This window comes from Electrophorus electricus, chromosome 11, assembly GCF_041902795.1.
Source record: "Electrophorus electricus isolate QZ-2024a chromosome 11, ASM4190279v1, whole genome shotgun sequence".
In the NCBI taxonomy this organism is placed as follows: domain Eukaryota; kingdom Metazoa; phylum Chordata; class Actinopteri; order Gymnotiformes; family Gymnotidae; genus Electrophorus; species Electrophorus electricus.
The window spans coordinates 5,980,478-5,995,819 of record NC_137507.1 but is presented as its reverse complement, the minus strand read 5'-3'; the positions used below and the strand labels follow the sequence as shown (position 1 = coordinate 5,995,819).

At 41.9% G+C, this 15,342-nt stretch overlaps 1 protein-coding gene and 1 pseudogene across 3 annotated transcripts in view; one reads left to right on the top strand and one right to left on the bottom strand.

Moving 5' to 3' along the window:
• Positions 1 to 308: 308 nt before the first annotated feature.
• On the bottom strand, positions 309 to 3,230 carry LOC113580621 (uncharacterized; annotated as a pseudogene).
• Positions 3,231 to 9,271: 6,041 nt separating this feature from the next.
• The window catches only part of znf407 (zinc finger protein 407), an 84,460-nt gene continuing 78,389 nt past the window's right edge, over positions 9,272 to 15,342 (top strand). For all 3 annotated transcript variants that reach the window (XM_035528654.2, XM_081723454.1, XM_081723455.1), the window contains exons 1-2: positions 9,272 to 9,354; positions 11,773 to 14,949. In XM_035528654.2, coding sequence (XP_035384547.1) covers positions 11,838 to 14,949 — 3,112 coding nt within the window. In that variant the 5' untranslated portion in view covers positions 9,272 to 9,354; positions 11,773 to 11,837. The remainder of the gene's footprint in view (positions 9,355 to 11,772; positions 14,950 to 15,342) is intronic.

The following is a 15,342-nucleotide window of genomic DNA, read 5'->3' as shown; positions in this document are numbered from 1 at the left end:
TAATATGTTTGCATTGTGCACATTGAAAGTAATTGCAACTCTGCTCTTTTACTTCTAAATGCTATGAAATTGCATATCCAAGCATTCTTATCACCTTAAACACTGTTTCAGTGAAAGACATAGTGTTTTGAACCAAAATGTAATGCATGACCACACATTTTCTAAGATTTATTCATTCATTTCAGTTATGTAAGAAACATCTCGTGGATGCACTAGTACGCATCATCAGTGATGTAACTTGGAGTCATCAGATGTTTCGGGTCTCTCACATTCAGACACCCTTGCCCAGGGGACCTGGCCAGGGCTGATCAAGCCCCGACTTGCGTCCCACCAGCTACCCATGGATCAGCCCTTTTGAGCCAAAGCCATCTTGTGGCTTTCTCTTCCGCTTCAGTTTGCAGATTGTATGGCGCTCTTCTTAGCCATTCCTGAGATGCCCAGTTGACTAAGAGCTCTGCAGAGGGAGCAACCTGCAAAGCCTCTACAGCCCACTTCTATGGGCTCATAGCTCATCCTCCAGCCTCTGCCTCTGCACATCTCCAACAGTACCTGGTACTTGGCACACTTCCTCTCGTTGGCTTCCTCCATGCGATCTTCCCAGGGCAATGTAAGTTCCAGCATGATGAGTTGTTTCGAAGTGGTAGAGGTAATGACCGTGTCTGGGCGGAATGATGTTTCAGCTATAAGTGGAGGAAACTTCAGCTGCCTTCCCAGATCAACCTGGACTTGCCAGTCGGAGGCTGTATGGAGGAGGCCCGTTGTTCTTCCGGGTCGTGCCTGAGGTTTATCTCTCACTTTAATAAAGGTGATTACCTTCTTTTGGGTATGATGGTGTTTGCTGGTGCTGATGGCCAAGGATATGCTCTCAGCAACTGCCTTACGTGCCTGATCGTAGCACTACCGATAGCGACCATCCACAATTGCCTTTGGGCAGCTGCTGAGGAGATGTTCCAAAGAGCCTCTTCTGGAGTAAAGGAGGCAGATAGGTGTTTCATTCTTTCCCCAAGCATGGAGGTTTGCTGGACTTGGCAGGACATCGTAAACCGCCTGCACTAGGAACTGGACACGATGGAAGTCTGCCTGCATGATGTTTAACCAGGAAATCCTACGCTGCAATGTGTTCTCCCACCTAGTCCACGCTCCCTGTTGCCGGAATCCCACCGCCCTGCTGACTTGCTCTTCCTCCACACCTGCTCGGATCTCTTCCTGAAGTAGATAGTGTCTCTCCTTGCCCTGGGCTTTGCTGACCTGGGTCTTTGGGAAGTAATCCAAGCCCACTCTTGCCCATTGCCAAACTACCAACCAGTGCCTTTTGTCTGACATGAGACTCTGCCACCTTCACTTCCTATTCAGCCTGCCATTTCCTTCCTGTCCTCACCTCAGTACCGGTTGATGACACTTTACAGTCTCTGGAGTCCCTGTGCTGTAGTACTTCTCTTGTGCATGCAACCTTAAACTCTTCAGTGAGGCCACTGAAGGGTAGCTGCAAGATGTTACTTGTCCCATACAGTGCTGCGCTGGTGAGACTCCATGGGAGGCCCAGCCACTTTCGGAGGAAGCTGCTGATCTTTCTTTCCAGGGACTCAACTGTTGTTAGTGGGACCTCGTAGATCAACAGGGGCCACGAAGCTCTCAGTAAGATGGAATGCTGGTAGATCCAGACTTTAAATCTACCAGGCAGGCTGCACTTGTCGACTTTGGTGAGCCAAGCTCCAAGATCATTGTTGGATTTCTGGATGGCAGCTGAATCTTTCAGGCTTGCGTCACATAGCTTCCCTAAGCTCTTGACTGGTTGTTCTAAGATGGAAGGAATGACAATTCCAGAGATTAAAAAATGGTACTTGTCAGTCACTTTCCCCCTCTTCAGCACCATGGATCTTGAATAAGATATCTTAAAACTAATCCTTGCCCAGGTGATAAGTCTCTCAAGTCCTTGTATGATCCACCTGCTCCCTGGAACAGATGTAGTGATGGTAGGGTCATCCATGAACACTCTAATGGATGGCTGCCATACACCAGCCTTGGATAGGGGCCCTCTGCATTCCACCTCAGATGACTTGGCCACCATGTTCATGGCAAGGATGAAGAGAATAACAGAGATGGTACAGCCTGTTATTATTCCTTTCTCAAGATGATGCCAGTCTGATGTTATTGACCCGGAAGTGACCCTCAACCTGAAATTATTGTAGTAATCTCGGATCAGATCCTTGATTTTACTGGGAACATGGTGGTGGTGAAGTGCAAGCTTGACCAGTTTGTGTGGTATGGAACTATAAGCATTGGCCAGGTCTAACCACAACACAACTAGGTCACCTCTGTTCTCATGGGCCTATCTGATGAGCTGTGAAACTACCTCCATGTGCTCCAAACATCCAAGAACTACAGGAATCCCACCTTTCTGTACTGAGGTGTCGATAAAGTTGTTCTTGAAGAGAAACTCGGTCAGTCTTCGTGAGATGATACTAAAAAATGCCTTCCCTTCCATGCCCAATAATGAAATTGATCGAAACTGGTTGATGTTTCTCAAGTTCTCCTCTTTTGGGATCCAAACTCCTTTAGCACACCTCTACTGGTCAGTGACTTTATCCCTTCACCATATTACCTTCAAAATCTTCCATAAGTACCGCAAAAGTTCAGGACAAGGTTTATAAACCAAGAAGGGTACACTGCTGAGCATGGAGTGGATGCTGAGCGACCTCTCTTAATCACTTCCTCCACCTCCTTCAGACTCGGCTCCCTCAGATCAAACACCATTGTTGGGGGGGGGGGGCAGGGCTGATGAGGGCTTTGTTGGGCTTAAGCTCTTGCTCCCTCAATGGATCACTCAGGGTGTTCTGGGGGAAACAATTTACTTCCTGTCTTGAACACTCTAGGTGGCTACTGCATTTGTTTCCAAGCAGATGTTTTGCAAACCCAAAGGGATTGGCGATGAAGGCAGCTCACTTCCTGGCTCTCTCTCTCTTCCCTGCTGCCTATGCCACTCTGCTCTGCATAGGGTCATCAGCTTCTTCCTCAGAAAATTCTGCAGTTCTGCTAATGTCTGCTTCTCCTTATCAGTAGATTTCCTATACTGTTTCTTAAGGGTTCGGAGCTCCTGGCACAGTTGATGTATTTTTATAGGCCCTACGATTCATGGTGTAGGTGGTGGGCTTGTTGTTACCTTTCTCTACCTGCCTGAATCTTTCAGAAGCATAGCTGATAATGATGGTAGTCATTGTTTGAAGTCAACTGTCAGCATCTCCTTTGGCTGTAGCTTGAATGATGTTGGACACGTCCTTATCAAACTGCAGTCACACACTCCGGTTACTGGCTGGGGGCCACTTTATCTACTGCTGTAGAACTACTCTGCTTAGAATAGGAGACTCAGGAGCGTGGAGGGACTTGGCTCTGTGGGGTGACTCCCGGCCGGGCTCCTGCTGTGGTTTAGGAGCTATGTGTTGCACCTTGGTCTCCTGCACCAAACATTTCATTCTGGCCTGATGGATTCTGGACATGTTGGTTCTTGCACAGCTTTCTGCAAATGCACGTTATACTCATAATCAATCCGTTTGCATGAGTCGTTAACCGTTGGTCAGACTGATCGGAGCTCTCATTCCCCCCCCCCCCCCCCCCCCCCCCCTCCTGGATCTCCTGGGGGTATCTCTCTTCAGGGCTTTTCGTAGCTCGGTGGGGTCCTTTCTCACAAAAGATACAGGCTGGCGTGCTAACCCATCCTACCCACTGTGCCGTTTTTCCGTGCCATCATCTGTCTTTCCAGTAGTCGCCAACCTGTTCTTGGTTGTCACCTAGACTATTCCTAGGAGTCACTGGCTGTGCCAGGCTGTATTATGTAAGAAACATCTTGCGGATGCACTAGGATGCATCATCAGTGATGTAACCTGGAGTCATCGGCTGTTTCGGATGTTGAAAAGCATGTGTGCAAGTAAAAACAAGTGGTTTTAACATGTTTAGAATGTGCACATTGCAAGCAATTGCAACTCTGTTCTGTTACTTCTAAAGGCGTTTCCAAACATTCTAATTTCCTTAAACACTGTTTCATTGTAAAATATAGTGTTTTCAACCAAAATATAATACATGGTAAAAAAACAAATCTTTCTGAGATGTATTTCAAGTGACAACTGAGTCTGCAAGTGAAAACAAGTTGTTTTAACACGTTTATAATGTGCACATTGCAACTAACTGCAACTTTGTTCTTTTACTTCTAAATGCTATGAAAGTGTTTTCAAGCATTCTAATCGCCTTAAACACTCTTTCAGTGCAAGACATGTAAATGTAATGTATGAAAAGAAAACTCATTCTAAGAAAACTGAGCAAGTGAAAACAGGCTGTTTTAACACGTTTACAATATGCACATTGCAAATAAATGCAACTCTGTTCTTTTACTTTTAAACACTATGACATTCCGTATTACAGCATTTTAATCACCTTAAACACTGTTTCATTGCAAGACATAATGTTTTCAACCAAAATGTAATGGATCATAAGGCAACACTTTCTAAGATGTATTTGAAGTGAAAACCATGTGTGCAAATGAAAACAAGTTAACACGTTTACAATGTGCACATTGCAAGCAATTGCAATTACTTCTAAACTCTATGAGATAGCGTTTCCAAGCATTCTAGTAGTCTTAAATGCTGTTTCAATGTAAGACATAGTGTTTTCAAACAATAAATAATGCATTATCAGAGAACACTTTCTAAGAGGTATTTCAAGTGAAAACCAGGTGTGCAGGTGAAAATAATCTGTTTTAACACATTTGCACTGTGCACTTTGCAAGTAATTGCAACTCTGTTCTTTTACTTCTAAACGATTTCCAAGCATTCTAGTCATCTTAAACACCTTTTCACAAGACATTTTCACAAACACCTTTTCACAAGACATTCTAGTCATCTTAAACACCTTTTCACAAGACATGTACAAGACATTTTCAACCAAAATGTAATGCTTGATCAGAAAACACTAAGATCTGTTTCAAGTGAAAACTTGTGAAAACAAGCAATTTTAACATGTTTGCACTGTGCACTTTGCAAGTAATTTCAACTCCGTTCTTTTACTTCTAAACATTATGAAATTGTTTCCATGCATTCTAATCATCTTAAACACTCTTTCAGTGCAAGACATAGTGTTTTCAACCAAAATGTAATGCATGATAAAAAAAAAACACATTCTAAGATGTATTTCATGTGAAAACCATGTGTGCAAGTGAAAACATATTTTAACACTTTAACGATGTGCACATTGCAAGTAATTGCAACTCTGTTCTCTTATTTCTAAACGCTATGAAACAGCATTTCTAAACAGTATGAGATGCTTGGAAATTCTTGGAAACAGAGTTTCCAAGCATTCTAGTCAACTTCAGCACTGTTTCAGTGCAAGATATAGTGTTTTCATCCAATATGACAAGAAAACACTTTCTAAGACATTTTTCAACTGAAAACCATTTGTAATAGGCAATTGGGGATGATAGCCTAAGTAGAGATTCAGTTTATTGCAGAATTGTCGCCACACCTGCAAAGAGAATTGAGGTCAGGTAAGCCATAGATATTAAACACAAACTCAAATATCGCTTTCGCTGTCTCCATGAACAAATGGGGACAAGGGATGAGGTGACACATTTTGGAAAAACAATCCACCACTATCATTACTGTATTTCCATCTGTGAGGTAAGGGGAATGGATATAGTACCAAATCCTCCAATAACTCTCTTATAAAAAATGTACAAACCCTAGAAACATTGTAGCTCCTTTATAGCAATTGGTTTGGGCAAATTTATCACCACTGAGACCTTATGGGGATCCATGGAGGTACTACCATGCTTGATGTTGCAGCCCAAGAGGGTAACAGAGCTTTTGTGAGACTCACATTTTTCAGCCTTCATGTAGAGGTGGTGTCGTCTTAAATGTATCAGCATCAGCAGAGACGTGTTCTATATGGTCAGTTTCAGACTGTGAAAAGATAAGAATATCATCACTGTTATCAAGAAGAATGTCTATCATGTCCTGAAAGACTTTGTCACAATAGCTTGGAGGGATGTTAGAGAATATGCAATATGGAACTGAGTGTGGAACATTCAACCTCATTCATTTTATATGCAGTCACTTTAATCTCTTCACTCTCTACAGTTTTGGAAATGTTTGCTGTTATTCTGTTAAGGACTATTACTAATGCTTATCAGTGTGCACTGAAAAATACCTATAGAGGAGGCATCAGCTGGAGAATGTCTGACAATCACACAAAGAACCCACATTTTTATACAGTTTTCAGGTGTGATTATGTAATCGCACCACCTTCTTTTGCGTACTAGTGTTTAAAATATCCACCATTATATCCAAACCATACATTATTTAATGTATGCAAGTTGAGATCCAATAATGTGCAAGTTACCTATCATTTTGCAAGCTGAAGATTGACACCATTATATCCCATTGGAAGATTTTCCTTTTTCTTTAAAGATGATCTCCACTCACACCACCAAACACCTGCAAGATAAAGTTGCAGGTCATCATCACTCTGTCCTTGGTGTTAAGATGATGAACCTTGCTTAGCCACAGAACTGTCAACAAGGCTTTCAAGTCTTTTAAAAAAACAATGATCTTTCCCAATACTACTGAAGTTATATTTCACAAGAACAGTCCAGAGTGATCTGCCTTAGACTTGCACAGAGGTCTTGAAATCATGTTCTGCACAAAGAAGGGCCTCTATTCTGTGTTCTAATTCCTTGGTTTTACCTTAGGCTTTTTATTCAATGCCCAGACCTACAAACATACTTTTTATTACCTCAATTTCAATGTCCTGTTATTGAAATATCCCTACCAAACTGCCCTTATCAACTGCAGCAGTTCCTGGGGTTTGCTAACTTCTACCGCCTCTGATAGATCTGCTACAAGGGCTTAAAGGCTCAGGTCAACGATGTATTCATCGCTTTAAAGAAAGCCTTCACCTGCACCCCAGCAGCCTGATTTCCCACACAGCCCTTCATTGTAGAGGTGGATGCCTTGAATGTGGAAGTGAGGGCTGTCCTCTCCCAGTGTTCCGGGAATAGGCCATAAATGAAGCTGGGGGCTTTCTTCTCTCTGAAGCTTACCCTCACACAGCAGGACTGGGACTGGGAGTTGCTAGCCATGAAGAAGGCTTTCAAGGAGTGGAAGCACTGGATTGAAGAAGCCTGATATCCATTTACGATCACAGACCCCAAAAACCTGGAACTCCAGGCAGAATCCATGTGGTCTGTGTTGTTCTTCTAGTATGTCTTCTAGGTCACTTAGAAGTCAAAGAAAGTGAAGGCAGACATGTTCTCCTGCCAGTATAGTGCCTGGTGCCAGACTCACCAGCCAGAAGCCAGTCCTCTCCTCCTCCTGCCTCGTGAAGTTGATTAGTTGGGACCCGGACCATGAGATCACCAGAGCGAACCCTCACCACTACTGCCCACCCAACAGGCTCTACATTCCTCTTTAGTGCCGCTCCTCCCTCATCACCTGGGCACACACCTCCATGGCGTCCAGATACTGGGGTCCATGCATGCAGGGCAGGTCCTGACAGCTCACTATTAGTGGCTGGAGATGCACAAGGACATGATACAGCAAAACCCTGCACAACACCCCCTGCTGGTAAGATGCTGTGCTTTGCCTACACCACAGCAACTCTGGTCCCACTTATCCACTGATCTCCTGACATATCTCCTGGCCTCTGAGTGGAACACAATTATCCTCACGATTGTGGACCACTTTTTGTAGATAATCCATTTTATCCCTCTCCCTTCACTCCCCACCACACATGACATTGCCAACCTAATCCTCTGCCATGTGTTCCGCCAGTTTGGACTTGCCTAAAAACATTGACTCAAACTGGGAGATGCAGTTCACCTCACAGGTGTGGGAGGAATTCCTAGATAAACTCTATATCATGATAAGCCTCACATCTGGCTCACACCTGTTCCTTGTTTACCCTTCTATTTAAACCCACAGGAATGTTCCTCCAGTGCTGTGTATTCTATTTTCTTACCTGCTTATCAATGCCTTGAGAGAGCTACTTGGTTTCTGTGCCTTGGTTTCCTTTTTTTTTTTTTTTACTAGTTTGATGTTTGAATCTTCTTTGCTCTCTTTATTTTGTTTGCTCCTCCTGTTCATATGGAGTTTAATAAAGACCATCCTGACCTGCAGTCACACATCACTCCATGTTTGCCCCATTATAATATTCCTTTGCTTTGGTGCAACATGCAACGGTGCAGTAAACAGTGTCCAGCAATGCAATGTTTAGAAAACAACATAATTTGAAAATTAGTTTGAACTCCATAAAACAGCACAGTTTCAATAATATCTCAAGATAAATATTACATTAGAGCTATTACTGAACATTTGGACAATCAGTATTTCAAAACATAACATGTAAAGCATGTGGCAAACAGAACAGTGTGTGACAACATAAATGTGGATTCGGAGTATGTATTCAGAATCCTCAACAAAAACTGTATTTATTTTTCCACAACCCCTCGCATTAGGTCAGAAATTCCCCATCCATGGACTACTTGACAGTAAATACCGCCATCTATCGGCGACACATTGCCAATTCGGCTTTTACCGGCAGACAAAATTTGACCCTCTACAGACATAAAAACATGCCACCAGAACAGTTGAAAATTAGTCAGTTGGCTAACTGGCATAGTTACTTTATGTTGATTATTGTGCATTGCTCCTGACAAAGATTTAATAACTAAAAAACTAACTAAATAAATGACAAGCTCCACACGAAGGGAAAAAAACCCCGTTTGTATCTGCAGTCACGTAAAAAATTATATGTGGACAAGCTTTAGGTGTGCAGGCAATTGCTGTTAAGATGACCAGCTGGCTCACCATGGTATAATCCCCTCAATATTTATACCCTGCTACTTCACAAACCAAGCATACATGAAATTTAATACACTAAATTTAATATAAGCAAGATTAAAACCTATATACTACCCATTATTAATCTACCCAGATCTTTGGATCCCTTGTTTAAAACATTGTCATATTTTTATCATAGGTGTCATGGCATGACAATGTTTTAGATTTAAAATGAACCATAGTATTATTTATGCAATATGTAGTGTTTAATACGAAAAGCAATGTCAGTTAATAATACATCAAAACGTTTCGAAACATAGAAACAATTTCCGATACAATCGCTTTAAACGGTCTATTGTTTCGTGAGACTTGTTCATCACTGTCGAAAATAGTGACGAGCGAGGTCCTGAGGGACTGTACCCGCCCCTAAATACGTTACAGCTAAGAATGTGTCGTCATGAACATACTACGGTACGCCACTTGTGACCAAGAGCAGAAAGCGCGGACCGTGTGAATACGGAGAATAATTGAGGTAAATAAGAAAAAACAACGGTTATAGTGATTAGTTGAGTGTGTAAACTATTTCTAGAATCGACAGAGACGTCTTCGAAATATGGTCCTTTCGTTTTTTGGTGCTTGATAGAACGTATGTTGGAGGTCGCAAATGGCACTCTTTTTGGGCCTCTGTGCTGCCGTCGTTTTGTGGGCCTAAGGGACTGTAAGGCCTGCCCCCTTTGCGTTTCTATTCGACAATAACATACTTTCTGGTCTTCCTATTGAACAGTTGCTGCGCCACTCACTTCTTTGTATTAATAGGAAGTATGTATGCTGAGTACGCTAAACTTAAAAGTGCAACATTTTAAATAAATTATTTGGCAGTATCGGTATCTGTTCTTTAAAATCTGATGTCGTTCCAAAAATATAACTAGGTAAAAAGATAACGCAGGGTGAAATTTGGCGTTATAAAGTCAGAAACTGACGAGTTATCTAGCTAAGATAGCTTAGCTAATTTCGCCAGGACAGCTAGGCCTCATTATCGCTGCTTGTCAGCTAGCTAACCTAGCTCGCTCATTGCATGTAGAGACATTTGACCCGTGTGGGACTTGAGCTGCTGACAGTTACAAATAAATTAGTCTAACTGGTTAGCTAGCTGAACCTAAATAGCTAGCATTATGTTAGTTTCAGTCCAATATGCATTCTGCACAATATCATTTTATCGCCTATGATAAATGGCAAGAATCGTTCATTAACTTAATTGCTAGCTATTTAGCTAGCTATTTGTGTTTACTGGAATAACTAGCTACCTTCCTATCAGCACATATTCACTGCAGGGAACTTGGCTGGCTAGCTAGCTGACATTCTGACATAAGAATTAGTATACATAGCTACACAGGAATATTGTATTCCTGTAAATCAACCCTACTAGCTTATAAGGCTAAAGAAGTAAGAAAGTCTGATTATATGTCTTGGCTGCAGATGTACATGGTAAAACATGTAAATGGAGTCGGATGCATAAAATGAATCGGAGGGGATGCAAAATATCTTTGAAGTGTCCCTAAAACATCTACAGTTTTGCCTATTCCTGTAAAAGCAGCTAAGTGTCGACTTATATAAACAGTAACCTTTTCTAAGTTTACAAACTATACATTCACTGATACTCTTATAGAATATTTCTAGAATTTGACAAACATAAATTAGCTAGTTTTGTACTCTTTAAACGGCGAAATAGTGTCCCATATACAATTGGATATTTTCTCGTGTATGGACATATTTTCGTCTGTTTACAGTGAGCGCATAATGACAAGTTCACATCAGTATGTACTCTGAGAGCCCACACCCTGAGCACATTCTTGGTGCACACAATAAAAGAGAAAAATACGAGTGACTATTGCTTATGGCAACTGACTAAAGTTTATAGTGTAAAAAGTATTATGCTAAATTTCCTGTACAGTTAATGAATTACTGGGTTTTTTTTTTGTTGTTGTATACTTTATACAAAAATGCAGTGTAGGAAATGGAGAACTGAGAATTTTATTAGATTCTTCCCCCAAGTTTATTTTCCAGTGATTAAAATGCACAGCTTGTTATGCAGTCCTCTCATATTTTCATATTCACTTTTATACTCTTTTAACAGCAACCAACTTTAGTAGCAATTTTAATTTGCATATATTTTTTCTGCCAACACAGTGATTTTCATGGATCCTGTAGGGCTTATTTGAACACATTTTGTCACTTCTGTTATATCACTAAAGTATGAATAATTTTTCTCACAATAATATTGCGCATTCACCAACACCTAAGAGCTGGATAACAGCTACATTTTGGACTTCACATAGACTACATTCACCATCACTGTGCATGCGGAAAATTAATATGTGAAGGTGAATCAGTTAGAATTGACATGACCGCTGCTTCTGAAAAATTAGAATCAACACATCTGGTACCAGGAATCATACCATAGTTAAAGTTAAAAGATCAGGGTTGTCCAACTCTGGTCTTGAAGATCTACTGGCCTACAGAGTTTAGTTCCACTAAATTAGCTGGAGCTGTAGATTAGATTTCCAGGACCAGGGTTAGGTAAATAAATATCTTCCTTGTTATATTTTAACTTGTTCTAGATTTGTGTATTATGTGCAAAAATGTTTGGCTGTTTTGAGAACAAGCAGTTGGTCACCACTATTTTCTCTTAGCAGATTCACTGCAAGTTCACATTGTATTTTTATATTGAGGTTGCGTTAAACTAAAATTTATTTTCTCATTTTTGTGCATAACAAATTTGGCTTGATTTGTTTTATGCACTGCTGCACTGATAATGAAACAATAGAGGGCAGCACACTAGAAGACATAAGAAAAACACACCATGCCAGTGTGTCCTAATCCTTTAATGCAAATAGTCATGATCTGTTTTGCATTGCTTGTGTACTGATTTATTTATTCATCTATCCTGCAGAACAAACGTCAAGTTTTCATGGAACATTAAATTGGGCAAGTACCACAAGGCAGGCTGCTGACAGAATGGATCATTCAAAGAGGAAATTAAGATCTGGGAAGGGGATGAAAGAGGAGGAGGGGCTGTGTAAGAATAAAGACTCTCCCACCAACATTGGCACTGAGAAAGGTCTGTCTGCATGTAAAAGGGCCAAAGTTGCTACTGCTGAACCAGTGGACAGATCTCTTTCACAACCACATGAAAAAACCCAAGATGACTCAGAGTATATACAAACAGATCTTACTAGTTCTCTGGAAATGAATAACAGCCGTGCTTGTTGTTTTTGTGATTTTGTGGGAAAAACCCCAACTGCTCTGAAAATCCACTCAAAAAGAAAACACTCTTGGATGAGGAAGAGCTCACACAGTGAAGTGGTTTCTAAGAAGAACTTTGCAATAACAACTGTACCTGATATTAAGGAGATGGAAAACAATCCAGGGACTCCAGAGAAGGGTGACACATGCCACCCACAATACTCAGCAGCAGAGTCACATGTAGAAATGAGTTTACTGATACCACAGGATGCAAATACAGTCCAAAAGTCACAAATTCTTTCCAGTTATCAAATAGAAAGTAACAGTACGAATCAGTGCACTGTAAACGAGGCAGAGTCTGAAATGACAGAAAAGCATTTTGAGATGCCAGTAGAGGAGAATTCCAGTCCCACCCAGATGCTACTGGAAATGGTTGATCCCTCATTAAGTGGAAGCAAAAAGAATGAAAGACATGATGAGAAGGCCCTTGTAGAAGTTAAAGGTATTGAGAGTGCCCAGGTAGGATCAGTTTGTACCTCAAATATGGATGTTGAAGACTTCAGCAAGCAAGATGAGTTTGCCCATAAACAAACTAGTAGAAGGTGTCCAAAGCCTAAGATATTGCATGCATGTTCATACTGTGGACATGAATTTCGAGACAGACCTAGTCTGGAGACACATGTCAAGAGAAGACATACAAAGGAAATGAACTATTTTTGTGAATATTGCTCCTATTCATGTGTTGCAAAGTGTGATTATGAGAAGCATTGTATGAGCAATAAGCACAAAAGGAAGATGATTGAGAAGAAAACTTCTGAGGTGGAGACAGACCTGGCTCCAAAACCAGCTTTGCCCGGCATGCGTGCTGCAGGTGGCACCACAGAACATCAGTGCAGCAGCTGTGGTTTTACAACCAGCACCTCTGTCATGTTGGCCCAGCATGCCAAATTGCAGCACCCTCCTGAGCACAGGCTTCACTGCCAAGCCTGCCACTACTACACATCTACAACTGAAGGAATGCAGGCACATCTGGCTGGAGAGTCTCACCAGCAAGCAGCCCTGGAAAAAAATATTGGTCCACTGTTCGAGGACTGTGTTGAAAAAGTGCTTGTGATTCTTTCAGATGACCAAAAAGATGAACAGGGTAAGCAGCAAAGAGACATTAGTGCAGGGGAACTGGGGGCACAGTGCTTCAAGAGAGTTTCTGCAGTTCAGGCTGCTGAGATTACTGTACCAGAAGAGAACCTGGAAGTCAGTGGGCCTCACAAAAAAAAGCGAGGGAGACCCAAAATGTCTTATGTAACTACCTGCAGTCATTGTGGACTTATTGCATCCAATCCCACCAACCTCAGTGTGCATATCAGACGCAGACACAGCCGCTTATACAGCTTCTTTTGTAAGCTCTGCAACTATTACTGTGTGACTAAAGGGGACATGGATCGCCACTGTGAAACCAAGAAACACCTTAAGCGAATGCAGAGCTCTGGTGATGGTTGCAGTGGCATTGTGTCACTAGATGCTGAGCAAGCTGCTCATGCAAGTGAGGAGGAGGCAGTGTGGGCTGTTGGAACAGAGAAAGCTGAAGAGGAAAAAAACGCTAATGAGACAGAGAAAACACAAACTGATGTATCAGCCAAAAAAAGTAAGGATGACTTGGAGAACTCCTGTGTTCACTGTGACTTTGTCGCTCACTCAACGCCCTCTCTTGCTCTTCATGTGCGTCGCAAACACACACAAGACTTTGAATTTGTTTGTCTGGCATGCACCTATTATGCAGTAACACGCAGGGAGATGTCCCGACATGCGGCCACAGAGAAACATAAACAGAAGCGTGAGACCTATTTGGAGAAAGGGGATGGAAGCTTGGAGAAAGACTTGACTGAGCTGAACCAGCGAATGCAGTTAGACCCAAGTAATCCCATTGAAAGGGTCTCGGAAGATGCACACCAGCCCACTGGGGCAGATGGTGGCCTTCTCTGCTCTGACCCACTTGGTGGTATTTCTTCAACTAGAGTTATAGGATGCACAGCAAAAGCAGTAGCAGGAATTGAAGGTAGTGAAGATGAGCTATCACACAGTATCATGGTGGTGAAGCCAAGTGGTACCTCACTCAGAGCTGAGACCAAAGACTCATCTCCAGACCAAACTGATTCAAATGTGCCTGCCTCAGTGCAGTCAAGCACCACTGACAGTAATGCAGTGGATGAAGATACAGAGGATAACTATATAGATGATGACTTGTCTGAAACAAGAGATGCATCTAGTGAGAAACTGTTGTTGAGAGCTGCTCCATTTGATTCATGTATCTTTCACCTAAAAGTACTGACAGAGGGTCAGCAAGAGGCAGTTGTGGGAGAACCAACTACCACTGCATTAAGGCATCAGGGACTCCGAAGACGGGAAGTAGCAGTAAAGGGTGTTGTTCCTAATCCCCGCATTCGTTGTGAGGACTGTGGCTTTTTGGCAGATGGTCTCAGTGGACTGAATGTCCACATCTCTATGAAACACCCATCAAAGGAGAAGCACTTCCACTGCCTACTCTGTGGGAAGTCATTCTATACAGAGAGCAACCTGCAACAGCACTTAGGCAGTGCAGCACACATACGTAATGAGCAGGGCAGTATCGAAGAACTGCCAGAGGGTGGCGCCAGCTTCAAATGTGTACGCTGCAATGAGCCCTGTCAAACAGAGCAGGAGCTCTTCATGCATATTAAAGAGAAACATGAGGAACTGCTACGTGAGGTCAATAAGTATGTGCTGGAGGATACAGAGCAAATCAACCGGGAACGTGAGGAAAACCAAGGCAGTGTCTGCAAATACTGTGGCAAAGTCTGCAAGAGCAGTAATTCCATGGCATTCTTGGCTCATGTGCGCACACACACAGGTACTTAAGCCTCTATATCATCTTTTCACTGTGAACAAACAAATTGTGAAGTTTTAATTGCTGAATGAATTTTTGAAAAAAAATAAGTTCAGGGAGATTCAGCACCTATATAGTAGCTATATGTAAATTCAGATTCACATATTTTGACCTGAGCTTATAAAAAAACCACTGTAGAAGGTTTGTGTTTTTAAAGGAAAAAAAAATATTCCTTATTCTTTTAAACGTGAAAATACTATTATTGAAGTTGAAATACTAACTATTAAAAATGCATTGATTTCTTGAGGATCAGTGCTAGACCAAGATCAATTTGCTACTCTGTGTTGTTGGTGAGTGGGCTGAGTTTGTTGGTCAGAGACTGCTGGGTTACAGATTGGATGTTCCGTGAGAAATGCC